Here is an 18,059-nt window from a genome sequence, read left to right on the forward strand (position 1 = left end):
GGGCTATATTATACTGTATTGGCTATGGGGATGTATTATACTGTATGGACTATGGGGTGCATTATACTGTATGGGCTATATTATACTGTATGGACTATGGGGTGCATTATACTGTATGGGCTATGGGGGGCATTATACTTTATGTGCTATGTTATACTGTATGGACTATGGGGGTGCATTATCCTGTATGGACTATAAATTATACTATATGGGCTATATTATACTGTATGGACTATGGGTTGAATTATACTATATGGGCTATATTATACAGTATGGACTATGGAGATGCATTATGCTGTATGGACTGTGCAAGTACCTTATACTGTATGGGCTATGGGGATGTATTATACTGTATGGGCTATGGGGGTACATTTTACTGTATGGGCTATGGGGGGGCATTATACTGTATGGGCTATATTATACTGTATTGGCTATGGGGATGTATTATACTGTATGGACTATGGGGTGCATTATACTGTATGGGCTATATTATACTGTATGGACTATGGGGTGCATTATACTGTATGGGCTATGGGGGGCATTATACTTTATGTGCTATGTTATACTGTATGGACTATGGGGGTGCATTATAATGTATGGGCTATATTATAGTGTATGGACTATGGGGGTACATTATACTGTATGGGCTACAGGGGTGTATTATGCTGTATGGAGGACTATGTGGGCGCCTTTAAACTATATGCAAGAAATTATACAGTGTGAAGTGTTGTGTGGGAGCCATTATACTGTATGTTGGCCCATTATAGTACATGGAAGGCTGTGTGGGGGTCACAGTTGGGAGATCATACTGTGTTGGGGGTCACCATACTTTTCCAGGGAAGTTTGGGGTACAGTAGGGTCATATACTTTACGAATGCAATGAAAGGGGAATCTAGCGCTCCAATAGGAAAATTAGATGGCACATGGCAGGTGCAGTAATAGGGTCACATATAGCAGCAGCTCAGTATTGGGGTATCAGCAGGATGAGGGATTTGTGCAGGTTGGGGATAGATGTGGACGAGGCTGGAGATGTGAGAAGTCAGATGAGTCTGTGCTGTAATCTCTGCAGACGAGTCCTGGCTGGAGAAGTCGTCATGTCGGTCTGGGCCAGATGGAATAGATGGGAAAAGTGAACGACTCCATCAGAGAGAACGTCATCTGTAAGTCACTATATATAACTGTGCTGTAATCTCTGCAGACGAGTCCTGGATGGAGAAGTCGTCATGTCGGTCTGGGCCAGATGGAAAAGACGGGAAAAGTGACAGACTCCATCAGAGAGAACGTCATCTGTGAGTCACTATATATAACTGTACTGTAATGTTCTGCAGCGCTGGTATCTACCACTATATGGTCATTATATGACGGTAATATCAGTGTTGGTCTTTGTATAGAGATTATTTTCAGTAACAGCGCAGTCATCTCCTGAGGTTTTCCTACATTCACTATTAGGGTGCACCGCCTGAGTTGTAATCAGGGTTACTTGGATAGGGGCCACTCAGGCCAATTTTTACAATTCTGACCATTGTCACTTTATGAGGTAATTACTCTGGAGCTTCAATGGATCCCCCTGATTCTGAGATTGTTTTTTTTGTGACAGCTTGTACTTCATGATTGTGGTAAAATTTATTCGATAGGACACAGATTTGGATTGTACAGGATGCCAGCCTAAGGGTATCGGCCCTGACTGGAAAGATTCGGATCTGCTCCATTAACCATCAGAGAGCCCATGGATACATTTGGGGAGACCAGGTTGGAACGATGAAGTCGCCTGGCCCCATGGATATGTTGTTTGGGGTTGCCAGGAGGGACCTACCAGTCGCCTGCAACCCATAGAGATATTCGGAGAAGCCAGATTGGGACCCACCAGTCATCTGGCCCCATGGAAACTCTCAGAGAGGCCAGGGTGGGATCCTCGGACCTCGATAGACTGCTAGCTTCCTAAGCTTGCCGCTACCTCCTCTCTGTGGGGGTCCGCCAGAAGCGGGGGGCCACTGGTTGAGGTAGTTGGCCCGGGATGTCTCCAAAGTCACAGCTGCTCTATCCCAGGCGGGAGAAGAAGGAAGGGTGAGAAGGTGTAATTTTGCACCATCTTGGGTATCTGCTGGGACTGTTCTATGTGTTTATTGTTCGCTTTGTGGTTCAATACAGTATTGCCATGCTGTTTTACCCGCACCCTGTGTTGTCTGAGTGGCGTTACGCCCACGGAAGACCCCGGGTCTTCACATGGGGAAAAATACTGTTTGGGCGCACGGCAGGGCTTGGAAGGAGCGCCATTTAACTTTTTGAATGTAAAATTTGCCAGATTAGTGGACACCATGTCGTGTTTGGAGAGCCCCTGATGTGCCCAAACAGTGGAAACCCCCCACAAGTGACCCCATTTTGGAAACAAGACCCCCTCAGGAAACTTATCTAGATGTGTGTAACCCTCAGGTGCTTCACAGAAGTTTATAACATTGACCCATAAAAATAAAATTCACACAAAAATGTTTTTCAGCCCTCAATTTTGCATTTTCATAAGGGTAACAGGAGAAATTGTACCATAACATTTGTTGCTCAATTTCTCCTGAATACCCCATATGTGGGGGCAAATCACTGTTTGCGCGCACAGCAGGGCTCGGAAGAGAAGGAGCGCCATTTGACTTTTTGAATGTAAAACTTGCGTGAATAATTAGTGGACGCCATGTCGCGTTTAGGGAGCCCCTGATGAGGGCTGTGGAGTTGGTAAGCCAAACCACCGGCTCCCTCATACACGGCTCATGTGTAAGTGATAAATTTACTGTAGCCAAGATTCATCTCAGCTAAAAGTCCAGACCCTGAGATCAGGAATAGGACAGACATTTATAGGACATTTCAGAACTTTCCCAAATCCTTCTGAAAAAATATTCCCCACAAACTGCATTGAACGACTGCACCCAATTTATTATATATTTTAGGAGTCGGTCCATTTTATACAGACTCCACAGCCCTGCCTGTGATGTGCCTAAACAGTGGACACCCCCCACAAGTGACACCATTTTGGAACCAAGATCCCTTAAGGAACTTATCTAGATGTGTGGTGAGCACCCTGAACCCCCAGGTACTTCACAAAAGTTTATAACGTTGAGCCGTGAAAATAAAAAAAAAATGTTTATTTTTTCCTCACAAAAAAGTGATCTTTTAGCCCCAATTTTTTTTATTTTCATAAGGGTAACAGGAGACATTGCACAACAACTTTTGAGGTCCAATTTCTCCAGAGTACGCTGATACCCCATATGTGGGAGAAAACTACTGTTTGGGCGCACGTCAGGGCTCAGAAGGGAAGGAGCGCCATTTTGGAATACAGACTTTGATGGAGTGGTCTGCGGGCCTCATGTCACGTTCTCAGAGCCCCTGATGTGCCTAAACAGTGGAAATGCCCAACAAGTGCCCCTTTTTGGAAACTAGACCCCCCCCCCCCTTCTCCAATGAATTTATCTAGATGTGTGGTGAGCACTTTGAACCCTCAGGAGCTTCACAAAAAATTATAACTGACTTGTGGAAGGAAATATATATATATATAATCACATTTTTTCCACAAAAATATAATTTTAGCCAAAAAAAAAATATTTTCACAAGGGTAACAGGAGAAAGTGGACCCCAAAGTTTGTTGTGCAATTTCTCCCGAGCACGCAGATACCCCCCATATGTGGTTGAAAACTACTTTTGAGGCACAGTGCAAAGCTCAGAAGGGAAGAAGCGCCATATTGGAGTTGATATTTTGGGCTGGTTTGACGGTGCCATGTCACATTGGAAGAGCCCCTAAGGTGCCAAAACAGCAGAACTCCCCGGAGGAGACCCCATTTTACAAACTACACCTCTCAATGAGTCATCTAGGGGTGCAGTGAGCATGTGGACACCACATGTGCCTTACAGAATTTTATACCATTGGGCGGTGATGAAAAAATAATTACATTTTTACCACCAAAGTTTTGTTTTTTGCCCCAGATTTTACATTTTTACACTGGGAAATGGGTAAAAATGGCGTCAAAATGAGTGCCACAATTTTTTGCTGAATCTAGAAATACCCCTTATGTGGCTGTACAGTACTGCTTAACCACAAGGTGAGACTCGGGAGGGACGGAGCGCTATCTGCCTCCTGGAGCGCAGATTGTCCTAGAATAGTTTGCGGACTCCATATACAGAGCCCCTAAATGCTAGAAGAGCAGAATCCCCAAAGTCACCCCATTTTGGAAATGATACCCCTTTGGGAATTTATCAGCAGGTGTACTAACGATTTTGTTTTCCCGGACCAAGCAGCAGTGGATGTTGCTGAGTGAAAACTGCAAAATGCCGCTGTAGTGACCAGTACGCTGTAGTGACCAGCTCCTGTAAATTAGATGGGCTCTCAGCGCTACAGAAATGGCAAACATGTGGACACTAAATGTGGTTTAGGCACACTCTGGGGCTCAGAAGGGAGGGGGGCATTTTTATTTGGGAGCACAGAATTTAATGGATTTCTATTGGGGGGCAAGGGCATTTTGCTTTTCCAGAACCTTTGTGCTACTAGCAACGTGTAAGCCCCCTATATTTCCGTTAACAGATGACGGTCCTGAGTGGGGACTTGCTTTTTTTTTGTGGATTGAGTCGAAGCTTTTATTGTGATCCACAATGTTATGTAAAATGTTCCCATTTATCCTGTGCTCTACGCTGAGCACGGATATTGGGGTTTCCATTTAAATCTCCCGAGTGACGTAATTCAGATGAAACCCCGAGGGATCTAGTCACTATAATGAGGCAGCAGAGTCAGGCCTCTGTCACACGTCAGTGTTTCCGGTACGAGTGGTGATAATTTCCACATGTAGACCCATTAAAGTCTATGGGTCTGTGCTCGTCAGTGTTCCCATGGACCGTGTGTACGTGGGCAAATCACGTTGACATCCATTTTTTTTTCGTGCTGCACGGATGACGCAGAGGAGGCACAAGAAGGGGGCAGAGTCACATCTGTAGAATTATCTGCTGTCATTTAATATTTATGTCCTCAGTTCACACTGAAGGGGCCGCTTGTCCTGGGGGTCTGTGTCCTCATGCACCAGGGCAGCTCCATCATCCACAAAGACATTTGTAGTATGGACGGGGCTGGTTGTACCACAAGCTGATGCCACCATGTTAAGTGAAGATCTGGGCGGCACCCCGAAGCATCGCCCGCTGACCCGCAGGCTCACAGTAATGTCTGGGCGGCACTCCGAGGCATCGCCCGCTGACCCGCAGGCTCACAGTAATGTCTGGGCGGCACTCCGAGGCATCGCCCGCTAACCCGCAGGCTCACAGTAATGTCTGGGCTATGGCCAGCACTTTGGAGTACTTGGCCTCCTCGCGCCGCAGCATAGCGGGTATGGGGGTCTTTATCCGGGTGCCCACGGGGTTGCCATTGTCCTCGATCAGCACCACATTGTTGGAGTCGAAGCGCGGCGTCATGCAGGCGGCCGGCTTCTTCTGGCCCACGATCAGCGCTTTCTTCTTCTGCCCCTTGATGGCCAGCAGGATGGTGTCCCCGACCTCCCCCACCCCCGACTTGTTGTACACGTGGATGCAGCGTGGCGGCTTGTGGTAGGCGGAGGTCCCCAGGGCGCTGTTATCAACCACACGCACGCGGGTCAGCTTCTGGATGGCGGCACACGGGGCGGAGAGACTGGAAGCACAACAGGAGATAGTCACCGACCAACAGGACAAGATCGGGGGTCCGCCCCTCCACACTCGGAGGTGGGGGTCCGCCCCTCCACACTCGGAGGTGGGGGTCCGCCCCTCCACACTCGGAGGTGGGGGTCCGCCCCTCCACACTCGGAGGTGGGGGTCCGCCCCTCCACACTCGGAGGTGGGGGTCCGCCCCTCCACACTCGGAGGTGGGGGTCCGCCCCTCCACACTCGGAGGTGGGGGTCCGCCCCTCCACACTCGGAGGTGGGGGTCCGCCCCTCCACACTCGGAGGTGGGGGTCCTCTATACTCGGAGGTGGGGGTCCTCTATACTCGGAGGTGGGGGTCCTCTATACTCGGAGGTGGGGGTCCTCTATACTCGGAGGTGGGGGTCCTCTATACTCGGAGGTGGGGGTCCTCTATACTCGGAGGTGGGGGTCCTCTATACTCGGAGGTGGGGGTCCTCTATACTCGGAGGTGGGGGTCCTCTATACTCGGAGGTGGGGGTCCTCTATACTCGGAGGTGGGGGTCCTCTATACTCGGGTGGGGGGGGTCCTCTATACTCGGAGGTGGGGGTCCTCCTCTATACTCGGGGGGGGGGTCCTCTATACTCGGAGGTGGGGATCCTCTATACTCGGAGGTGGGGATCCTCTATACTCGGAGGTGGGGGTCCTCTATACTCGGAGGTGGGGGTCCTCCTCTACACTCGGGGGGGGGGGTCCTCTATACTCGGAGGTGGGGATCCTCTATACTCGGAGGTGGGGATCCTCTATACTCGGAGGTGGGGGTCCTCTATACTCGGGTGGGGGGGGTCCTCTATACTCGGAGGTGGGGGTCCTCCTCTACACTCGGGGGGGGGGGTCCTCTATACTCGGAGGTGGGGATCCTCTATACTCGGGGATCTTCTATACTCGGGGGGGCCTCACCTCAGTCTCCGGGCTCCCGCCCTCCAGCTCGGGGTCACCGCTCGCAGTGCTGCCGCCATCTCACCCTGTAGAGAGAGCAGACATGAGAGGCCGCTCCGCCCCATCCTCCCCATCCTCCCCATCCTCCCACAGGCACAGAGCGGACACTGCTGGGAGTTGTAGTCACACTCGGCCCCGCCGCTCCTCACCGCTCTGCTCCGGACACCGGGAGAAGAAGACACGGAACACGTGACTGTGCGTGCTCGCGCCCGCTATCGCGTCACTCCGGGCGCGCCCCCGATCCTGGCAGTCATCAGTGCTGCGCTACAGGACGCTCCACCTGTGCCCGCGCTCTGCTGCTACTGTGCGCACTGATTATGGGGGACAATGTCTGTCAGGGGGCAGTGTCTGGTAGGCACTGTATATGGAGGTGGTGTCTGGTAGGCGCTGTATATGGAGGTGGTGTCTGGTAGGCACTGTATATGGAGGTGGTGTCTGGTAGGCACTGTATATGGAGGTGGTGTCTGGTAGACACTGTATATGGGGGCGGTGTCTGGTAGGCGCTGTATATGGGGACGGTGTCTGGTAGGCACTGTATATGGGGACGGTGTCTGGTAGGCGCTATATATGGGGACGGTGTCTGGTAGGCGCTGTATATGGGGGCGGTGTCTGGTAGGCGCTGTATATGGGGACGGTGTCTGGCAGGCGCTGTATATGGGGGCGGTGTCTGGTAGGCGCTGTATATGGGGACGGTGTCTGGCAGGCGCTGTATATGGGGGCGGTGTCTGGTAGGCGCTGTATATGGGGACGGTGTCTGGCAGGCGCTGTATATGGGGGCGGTGTCTGGTAGGCGCTGTATATGGGGACGGTGTCTGGTAGGCGCTGTATATGGGGACGGTGTCTGGTAGGCGCTGTATATGGGGACGGTGTCTGGCAGGCGCTGTATATGGGGGCGGTGTCTGGTAGGCGCTGTATATGGGGACGGTGTCTGGCAGGCGCTGTATATGGGGACGGTGTCTGGTAGGTGCTGTATATGGGGGCGGTGTCTGGTAGGCGCTGTATATGGGGGCGGTGTCTGGTAGGCGCTGTATATGGGGGCGGTGTCTGGTAGGCGCTGTATATGGGGACGGTGTCTGGTAGGCGCTGTATATGGGGACGGTGTCTGGTAGGCGCTGTATATGGGGACGGTGTCTGGTAGGCGCTGTATATGGGGACGGTGTCTGGTAGGCGCTGTATATGGGGACGGTGTCTGGCAGGCGCTGTATATGGGGGCAGTGTCTGGTAGGCACTGTATATGGGGACGGTGTCTGGCAGGCGCTGTATATGGGGGCGGTGTCTGGTAGGCGCTGTATATGGGGACGGTGTCTGGTAGGCGCTGTATATGGGGACGGTGTCTGGTAGGCGCTGTATATGGGGACGGTGTCTGGCAGGCGCTGTATATGGGGGCAGTGTCTGGTAGGCACTGTATATGGGGACGGTGTCTGGCAGGCGCTGTATATGGGGGCGGTGTCTGGTAGGCGCTGTATATGGGGACGGTGTCTGGTAGGCGCTGTATATGGGGACGGTGTCTGGTAGGCACTGTATATGGGGGGCGGTGTCTGGTAGGTGCTGTATATGGAGGTGGTGTCTGGTAGACGCTGTATATGGAGGTGGTCTCTGGTAGACGCTGTATATAGACCAATTTTCCTCTTTACTCTCCAAATCACACCTCACCACTTGTGAACTTGACCCATTCCCGTCCCACCTCATCCCTAACTTCACCACATTCTTCATCCTAGCCCTAGCCCACCTCTTTAACTTGTCACTAACAACCGGTGTCTCCCCCTCATGTTTCAAACATGCCTCCATCACCCCCATCCTCAAAAAGTCCTCCCTTGACTCCTCCTCTGTGTCTAGCTATCGCCCCATATCACTTCTCCCCTATGCCTCAAAACTACTGGAACAACACGTCCATTCTGAGCTGTCCTCCCACCTCCTCCTCCTGGACCTGTCCTCCTCCTGTCCTCCCTCCTCCTGGACCTGTCCTCTTCCCTCTCCTCCTGGACCTGTCCTCTTCCCTCTCCTCCTGGACCTGTCCTCCTCCCTCTCCTCCTGGACCTGTCCTCTTCCCTCTCCTCCTGGACCTGTCCTCCTCCTGTCCTCCCTCCTCCTGGACCTGTCCTTCTCCCTCTCCTCCTGGACCTGTCCTTCTCTCTCTCCTCCTGGACCTGTCCTCCCTCCTCCTCCTTCTGGACCTGTCCTCCCTCCTCCTCCTCCTGGACCTGTCCTCCCTCCTCCTCCTCCTGGACCTGTCCTCCCTCCTCCTCCTCCTGGACCTGTCCTCCCTCCTCCTCCTCCTGGACCTGTCCTCCCTCCTCCTCCTCCTGTCCTCCCTCCTCCTGGACCTGTCCTCCTCCCTCTCCTCCTGGACCTGTCCTCCCTCCACCTCCTCCTGGACCTGTCCTCCCTCCTCATCCTCCTGGACCTGTCCTCCCTCCTCCTCCTCCTGGACCTGTCCTCCCTCCTCCTCCTCCTGGACCTGTCCTCCCTCCTCCTCCTCCTGGACCTGTCATCCCTCCTCCTCCTCCTGGACCTGTCCTCCCTCCTCCTCCTCCTGGACCTGTCCTCCCTCCTCCTCCTCCTGGACCTGTCCTCCCTCCTCCTCCTCCTGGACCTGTCCTCCCTCCTCCTCCTCCTGGACCTGTCCTCCCTCCTCCTCCTCCTGGACCTGTCCTCCCTCCTCCTCCTCCTGGACCTGTCCTCCCTCCTCCTCCTCCTGGACCTGTCCTCCCTCCTCCTCCTCCTGGACCTGTCCTCCCTCCTCCTCCTCTTGGACCTGTCCTCCCTCCTCCTCCTCTTGGACCTGTCCTCCCTCCTCCTCCTGGACCTGTCCTCCCTCCTCCTCCTGTCCTCCCTCCTCCTCCTCTTGGACCTGTCCTCCCTCCTCCTCCTCCTGGACCTGTCCTCCCTCCTCCTCCTCCTGGACCTGTCCTCCCTCCTCCTCCTCCTGGACCTGTCCTCCCTCCTCCTCCTCCTGGACCTGTCCTCCCTCCTCCTCCTGGACCTGTCCTCCTTCCTCCTCCTGGACCTGTCCTCCCTCCTCTCCTGTCCTCCCTCCTCCTCCTCTTGGACCTGTCCTCCCTCCTCCTCCTCCTGGACTTGTCCTCCCTCCTCCACCTGGACCTGTCCTCCCTCCTCCTCTTGTCCTCCCTCCTCCTCCTCTTGGACCTGTCCTCCCTCCTCCTCCTCCTGGACCTGTCCTCCCTCCTCCTCCTGTCCTCCCTCCTCCTCCTCTTGGACCTGTCCTCCCTCCTCCTCCTCCTGGACCTGTCCTCCCTCCTCCTCCTCTTGGACCTGTCCTCCCTCCTCCTCCTGGACCTGTCCTCCCTCCTCCTCCTCCTGGACCTGTCCTCCTCCTCCTCCTCCCTCTCCTCCTGGACCGGTCATCTGCCTTCGACACAGTGGACCATTCCCTCTTACTACAGACTCTCTCATCTCTCGGCATCACAGACTCGGCCCTATCTTGGATCTCTTCATACCTAACAGACCGGACATTCAGCGTCTCCCACTCACGCACCACCTCCTCATCTCGCCCCCTATCTGTCGGTGTCCCCCAAGGTTCAGTCCTAGGACCCCTTCTCTTCTCCATCTACACCTTCGGCCTGGGACAGCTCATAGAGTCTCACGGCTTTCAGTATCCCCTCTATGCTGATGACACACAGATCTACCTCTCTGGACCCGATATCACCTCCTTACTATCCAGAATCCCACAATGCCTGTCCGCCATCTCATCCTACTTCTCTGCCAGATTTCTAAAACTTACCATGGATAAAACAGAATTCATCATCTTTCCGCCATCTCATTCATCCCCCCCATCTGACCTATCCATCAACGTCAATGACTGCCCACTCTCCCCAGTCCCTCAAGATCGCTGCCTCGGGGTAACCCTGGACTCTGATCTCTCCTTCACACCACATATCCAAGCCCTTTCCACTTCCTGCTGACTCCAACTCAAAAATATCTCCCGGATCCGCACATTCCTCAACCACGAATCTGCAAAAACACTAGTGCACGTGTAGCACCCCGAGGGCTCGGTTGCTACAGAGGTATTGCATCTCAACCAGATGTGCGATATCTCACTCTCAGGTAAGGATGGAGTGTGGATCAGGACCCCGATACCTGCATGCATTACACCACATTGCCGTGGGGCAGGGCGACCGATATGCTCCAAGTAGAGCACGACAGTCCCTGTCCCTGGCTGGAGTGGGGGGATTGAACACCGAGAAAGGGGGAACCCTGTAGTGCAGGAGCAGGGAGGAAGCAGTTCCTGGGTGCACCTAGAGGGAGGTATAAAAGGTGGGCATCATCTTAGATCAGTGGTGAGTTCAGTTCAGACAGAGAAGAGGAGGGAGCAGGAGGTGGGAGCAGAGGCTCTGCATGGGCTCTGCTCCGCAGGCAGGCCTAAGAGAGAGGCCGGAGCCTGAAGGAAGGAAGAGGAGCGGAGGAGGCTCCAGGAACAAGGAAAGAAGGGACCCCAGGGGTGTGGACCGGCGAGTCACCACTGCACGCCCGAATCTACCTGCGTAGAAGGGTCAGGCCAAAGGGGGAGACCGGTCCCCGAAACTAGTGGAGGCGGGGAACTACCCTCAGCTAGAAACCGGAGGCTGTGACATTTCATGTGGCGCAGCCCCTCGCTACACCCGCTAGGAAGGTACCACATAGGGTCAGGGAAACTGGCGCCAAGTTTACCAAGAGAAGGCCCGAGGCAGCCGGACAGAAGCGAGGTCACTGGCGGGGTATGACAGGCCAGAGAAAGGACACACAAAGGGGGTCCTGTGAAACACTCCGGAGATACCTGGGAGTCGGCCGAGCCCCTCACGTGGGCAGCCGTTACCTGCAGAAGTGGTCTGGATAATAAGAACTGTGAGTAAAGACCCTGGACTGCATCACTGGCTCTGTGTCGTCACTGCTACTCCTGCACCATCACCCCCATCCTCTGCATACACTGCCCTGAGGCTACACTCCTCCCGTGGGGAGTTGTACTATCCTCTGCTGCACCCACAACACCAGCCTCAGCGGTCTGCCCTGCAGCGGCGGTTCATCCTGACTGCAATCCACGGGTGCCGTAGTCGGACATTTAATATTATAAAAACCACATAAATAGACAGCCATTTGAGTTGACCACCCTGAGCCACGGGACCGGGTCCCCGCCACACGAGGACTACAACCCACAGCATCCGCAACGGGTCCGGTTCCGGGTATCCCCACACACGCGCGGCCCAGGGGGCGCGTCACGGCCCTCATCATCTCCCTCCTCGACTACTGCAACCTCCTGCTCTGTGGCCTCCCTTCTAACACTCTCGCACCCCTCCAATCTATCCTAAACTCTGCTGCTCGACTAATCCACCAGTCCCCCTGCTATTCCTCGGCCTCTCCCCTCTGTCAATCTCTTCACTGGCTCCAGCTCAAAACCCTAACCATGGCATACAAAGCCATCCACAACCTGTCTCCTCCCTACATCTGTGACCTAGTCTCCCGTTACATACCTGCACGCAACCTCCGATCCTCACAAGTTCTCCTGCTCTACTCCCCTCTTATCTCCTCTTCCCACAATCGCTTACAAGATTTCTCCCGTGCTTCCCCCCTACTCTGGAACTCTCTACCCCAACATATCAGACTCTTGCCTACCAAGAAATCTTCAAAAGGAACCTGAAGACCCACCTCTTCCGACAAGCCTACAACCTGCAGTAACCACCGCTCCACCACACCGCTGCATGACCAGCTCTTCTCTCACCTACTGTATCCTCACCCATCCCTTGTAGACTGTGAGCCCTCGCGGGCAGGGTCCTCGCTCCACCACACCGCTGCACGACCAGCTCTACCCTCACCTACTGTATCCTCACCCATCCCTTGTAGACTGTGAGCCCTCGTGGGCAGGGTCCTCGCTCCACCATACCGCTGCACGACCAGCTCTACCCTCACCTACTGTATCCTCACCCATCCCTTGTAGATTGTGAGCCCTCACGGGCAGGGTCCTCGCTCCACCATACCTCTGCACGACCAGCTCTACCCTCACCTACTGTATCCTCACCCATCCCCTGTAGATTGTGAGCCCTCGCGGGCAGGGTCCTCGCTCCACCATACAGCTGCACGACCAGCTCTACCCTCACCTACTGTATCCTCACCCATCCCTTGTAGATTGTGAGCCCTCACGGGCAGGGTCCTCGCTCCACCATACCTCTGCACGACCAGCTCTACCCTCACCTACTGTATCCTCACCCATCCCCTGTAGATTGTGAGCCCTCGCGGGCAGGGTCCTCGCTCCACCATACAGCTGCACGACCAGCTCTACCCTCACCTACTGTATCCTCACCCATCCCCTGTAGATTGTGAGCCCTCGCGGGCAGGGTCCTCGCTCCACCATACAGCTGCACGACCAGCTCTACCCTCACCTACTGTATCCTCACCCATCCCCTGTAGACTGTGAGCCCTCGCGGGCAGGGTCCTCGCTCCACCATACCGCTGCACGACCAGCTGTACCTTCACCTACTGTATCCTCACCCATCCCCTGTAGATTGTGAGCCCTCACGGGCAGGGTCCTCGCTCCACCATACAGCTGCACGACCAGCTCTACCCTCACCTACTGTATCCTCACCCATCCCCTGTAGATTGTGAGCCCTCGCGGGCAGGGTCCTCGCTCCTCCTGTACCAGTCACCGTCACATTGTGTTCAAGATTATTGTAATTGTTCTTGTATGTATACCCCTTTTTCACATGTAAAGTGCCATGGAATAAATGACGCTATAATAATAATAATATGGGGGCAGTGTCTGGTGGGTGCCGTATATGGGGGCGGTGTCTGGTAGGTGCTGTATATGGAGGCAGTGTCTGGTAGGCGCTGTATATGGGGGCGGTGTTTGGTCGGGACTGAATATGTGTCATGCTAGGTGACGAAAGGAATAAGTGTACAACGACGACGGGAAGAAGGGGAAGGGAGCCCAACAACTAGGGAAAGGGGGAGTGGAGACAGGCATATCTGATATCACACTGTCTACCCTATCGTCCCTATATAGGCTCCACACCTATCGCCGAGTAGGAAACCTAATCCCTGAATGTCCCTAGCGACAGGCCCTAGATAGAGATGGGATGAGCACTAGTCAAGCCCCACTACAAACCAAAGACAACACGGTAAACAAAGGGAATACACTTAGCTTGAGAAGACACCAGAGAAATAACGCCAACTGTCCTCCAAGGGAGCTCCGAGAAGAATCTAGCCGACTACTAGTACTCCAGGCATGGATAGAGCAACATCACCGGCGACTCTCTGGAGACACCGAGAGGCTTCAACTACCAAGCAAGGGTGTCAACTAGCAGCGGAAGGCAGAGGCCGCCACTGGGCCCCAAAGGAAGAAGGACACCACTACACCACAGAGACGAGAGGATCAAGAAGGCGTCTGCAATGCCAAGCGCAGCGACCTTCTACAGCTGGATCCAGAGCGACTGTCACACCTGACACACCCATGACATAGATGCTGTATATATGGGGGCATTGTCTTGTAGGCGCTGTATATGGGGGCAGTGTGTATTAAGTGTTGCATATAGTGGAAATTTTGAGTCAATTCCTACCTACAAATCACTTGGGCAGCGCCTTGAAGAGGCTTCATGAGAGAACATCACACTGGTCCTACTTCCCAATATTATGGTGTGGAGGACATAATATCCTGTTGCCGGGCACTTCTAGCAGGGCCAGCATCAGCACCTGGCGCACCCGGGCAAGTGCCGGGGCCCTGAGCAGGCAGAGGGGCCCACTGGCGGTCGCGCACCCCGCCGGGCTGTGGGCAGAGGAGAACGGTGTCAGTGCCCACCCTTCTCCCCCGCTTGCTCAGGGCCCCGGCAGCCAGATACTTACCCCTCCCCGTGCCTCTGCAGATCCGCCGTCTTCCAGCTCTGCGCTCCCTGTGACGTCTCAGGTCAGTATTCCGTATGGGGTCCAGTATTCCGTATGGAGCCTTATATGGGGACCAGTATTCCGTATGGAGCCTTATATGGGGACCAGTATTCCGTATGGAGCCTTATATGGGGGCCAGTATTCCGTATAGAGCGTTATATGGGAACCAGTATTCCGTATGGAGCGTTATATGGGGACCAGTATTCTGTATGGAGCCTTATATGGGGGCCAGTATTCTGTATGGAGCCTTATATGGGGGCCAGTATTCCGTATGGAGCCTTATATGGGGGCCAGTATTCCGTATGGAGCCTTATATGGGGGCCAGTATTCCGTATGGAGCCTTATATGGGGGCCAGTATTCCGTATGGAGCGTTATATGGGGACCAGTATTCCGTATGGAGCGTTATATGGGGACCAGTATTCCGTATGGAGCCTTATATGGGGGCCAGTATTCCGTATGGAGCGTTATATGGGGACCAGTATTCCGTATGGAGCGTTATATGGGGGCCAGTATTCCGTATGGAGCGTTATATGGGGACCAGTATTCCGTATGGAGCGTTATATGGGGGCCAGTATTCTGTATGGAGCCTTATATGGGGGCCAGTATTCTGTATGGAGCCTTATATGGTGGCCAGTATTCCGTATGGAGCCTTATATGGGGGCCAGTATTCCGTATGGAGCCTTATATGGGGGCCAGTATTCTGTATGGAGCCTTATATGGGGGCCAGTATTCTGTATGGAGCCTCATATGGGGGCCAGTATTCCGTATGGAGCGTTATATGGGGACCAGTATTCCGTATGGAGCCTTATATGGGGGCCAGTATTCTGTATGGAGCCTTATATGGGGGCCAGTATTCCGTATGGAGCGTTATATGGGGACCAGTATTCTGTATGGAGCCTTATATGGGGGCCAGTATTCTGTATGGAGCCTTATATGGAGGCCAGTATTTCGTATGGAGCCTTATATGGGGGCCAGTATTCTGTATGGTGCCTTATATGGGGGCCAGTATTCCGTATGGAGCCTTATATGGGGGCCAGTATTCCGTATGGAGCCTTATATGGGGGCCAGTATTCCGTATGGGGCCTTATATGGGGGCCAGTATTCCGTATGGGGCCTTATATGGGGGCCAGTATTCCGTATGGAGCCTTATATGGGGGCCAGTATTCCGTATGGAGCCTTATATGGGGGCCAGTATTCCGTATGGAGCCTTATATGGGGGCCAGTATTCCGTATGGAGCCTTATATGGGGGCCAGTATTCCGTATGGAGCCTTATATGGGGGCCAGTATTCCGTATGGAGCCTTATATGGGGGCCAGTATTCCGTATGGAGCCTTATATGGGGGCCAGTATTCCGTATGGAGCCTTATATGGGGGCCAGTATTCCGTATGGAGCGTTATATGGGGACCAGTATTCTGTATGGAGCCTTATATGGGGGCCAGTATTCCGTATGGAGCCTTATATGGGGGCCAGTATTCCGTATGGAGCCTTATATGGGGGCCAGTATTCCGTATGGAGCCTTATATGGGGGCCAGTATTCCGTATGGAGCCTTATATGGGGGCCAGTATTCCGTATGGGGCCTTATATGGGGGCCAGTATTCCGTATGGGGCCTTATATGGGGGCCAGTATTCCGTATGGAGCCTTATATGGGGGCCAGTATTCCGTATGGGGCCTTATATGGGGGCCAATATTCCGTATGGGGCCTTATATGGGGGCCAGTATTCCGTATGGGGCCTTATATGGGGGCCAGTATTCCGTATGGGGCCTTATATGGGGGCCAGTATTCCGTATGGAGCCTTATATGGGGGCCAGTATTCCGTATGGAGCCTTATATGGGGGCCAGTATTCCGTATGGAGCCTTATATGGGGGCCAGTATTCCGTATGGAGCCTTATATGGGGCCAGTATTCTGTATGGAGCCTTATATGGGGGCCAGTATTCTGTATGGAGCCTTATATGGGGGCCAGTATTCCGTATGGAGCCTTATATGGGGGCCAGTATTCCGTATGGGGCCTTATATGGGGGCCAGTATTCCGTATGGAGCCTTATATGGCGGCCAGTATTCAATATGGGGCCTTATACGGGGGCCAGTATCCCGTATGGAGCGTTATATGGGGGCCAGTATTCCGTATGGGGCCTTATATGGGGGCCAGTATTCCGTATGGGGCCTTATATGGGGGCCAGTATTCCGTATGGGGCCTTATATGGGGGCCAGTATTCCGTATGGGGCCTTATATGGGGGCCAGTATTCAGTATGGGGCCTTATATGGAACCAGTATTCCGTATGGGGCCTTATATGGGGACCAGTATTCCGTATGGAGCGTTATATGGGGGCCAGTATTCCGTATGGAGCGTTATATGGGGACCAGTATTCCGTATGGAGCGTTATATGGGGGCCAGTATTCTGTATGGAGCCTTATATGGGGGCCAGTATTCTGTATGGAGCCTTATATGGTGGCCAGTATTCCGTATGGAGCCTTATATGGGGGCCAGTATTCCGTATGGAGCCTTATATGGGGGCCAGTATTCTGTATGGAGCCTTATATGGGGGCCAGTATTCTGTATGGAGCCTCATATGGGGGCCAGTATTCCGTATGGAGCGTTATATGGGGACCAGTATTCCGTATGGAGCCTTATATGGGGGCCAGTATTCTGTATGGAGCCTTATATGGGGGCCAGTATTCCGTATGGAGCGTTATATGGGGACCAGTATTCTGTATGGAGCCTTATATGGGGGCCAGTATTCTGTATGGAGCCTTATATGGAGGCCAGTATTTCGTATGGAGCCTTATATGGGGGCCAGTATTCTGTATGGTGCCTTATATGGGGGCCAGTATTCCGTATGGAGCCTTATATGGGGGCCAGTATTCCGTATGGAGCCTTATATGGGGGCCAGTATTCCGTATGGGGCCTTATATGGGGGCCAGTATTCCGTATGGGGCCTTATATGGGGGCCAGTATTCCGTATGGAGCCTTATATGGGGGCCAGTATTCCGTATGGAGCCTTATATGGGGGCCAGTATTCCGTATGGAGCCTTATATGGGGGCCAGTATTCCGTATGGAGCCTTATATGGGGGCCAGTATTCCGTATGGAGCCTTATATGGGGGCCAGTATTCCGTATGGAGCCTTATATGGGGGCCAGTATTCCGTATGGAGCCTTATATGGGGGCCAGTATTCCGTATGGAGCCTTATATGGGGGCCAGTATTCCGTATGGAGCGTTATATGGGGACCAGTATTCTGTATGGAGCCTTATATGGGGGCCAGTATTCCGTATGGAGCCTTATATGGGGGCCAGTATTCCGTATGGAGCCTTATATGGGGGCCAGTATTCCGTATGGAGCCTTATATGGGGGCCAGTATTCCGTATGGAGCCTTATATGGGGGCCAGTATTCCGTATGGGGCCTTATATGGGGGCCAGTATTCCGTATGGGGCCTTATATGGGGGCCAGTATTCCGTATGGAGCCTTATATGGGGGCCAGTATTCCGTATGGGGCCTTATATGGGGGCCAATATTCCGTATGGGGCCTTATATGGGGGCCAGTATTCCGTATGGGGCCTTATATGGGGGCCAG

The 18,059-nt window shown here is 53.6% G+C and overlaps 1 protein-coding gene across 1 annotated transcript; it reads right to left on the minus strand.

The window, feature by feature from the left end:
- Positions 1–3,107: 3,107 nt before the first annotated feature.
- On the minus strand, positions 3,108–6,909 carry MRPL14 (mitochondrial ribosomal protein L14). Its single transcript, XM_073671587.1, has 3 exons — positions 6,765–6,909; positions 6,577–6,641; positions 3,108–5,647 (listed from the first exon to the last, which is right to left on the minus strand). The coding sequence occupies exons 2-3, from the start codon at positions 6,633–6,635 to the stop codon at positions 5,281–5,283; spliced, it is 426 nt and encodes a 141-aa protein (XP_073527688.1). The 5' UTR covers positions 6,636–6,641; positions 6,765–6,909; the 3' UTR covers positions 3,108–5,280.
- Between the last annotated feature and the right edge of the window lie 11,150 nt (positions 6,910–18,059).

This window comes from Phyllobates terribilis, unplaced genomic scaffold (assembly GCF_046119375.1).
Source record: "Phyllobates terribilis strain yellow unplaced genomic scaffold, ASM4611937v1 Scaffold_3__8_contigs__length_932513732, whole genome shotgun sequence".
Taxonomy (NCBI): Eukaryota; Metazoa; Chordata; class Amphibia; order Anura; family Dendrobatidae; genus Phyllobates; species Phyllobates terribilis.

Coding starts and splice junctions, on each gene's coding strand:
- MRPL14 (XM_073671587.1), bottom strand. CDS start 6,635: ATGGCGGCAGCACTGCGAGCGGTGACCCCGAGCTGGAGGGCGGGAGCC. Junction 5,648..6,576: donor GCGGGAGCCCGGAGACTGAG/GTGAGGCCCCCC, acceptor TTGTGCTTCCAG/TCTCTCCGCCCCGTGTGCCG.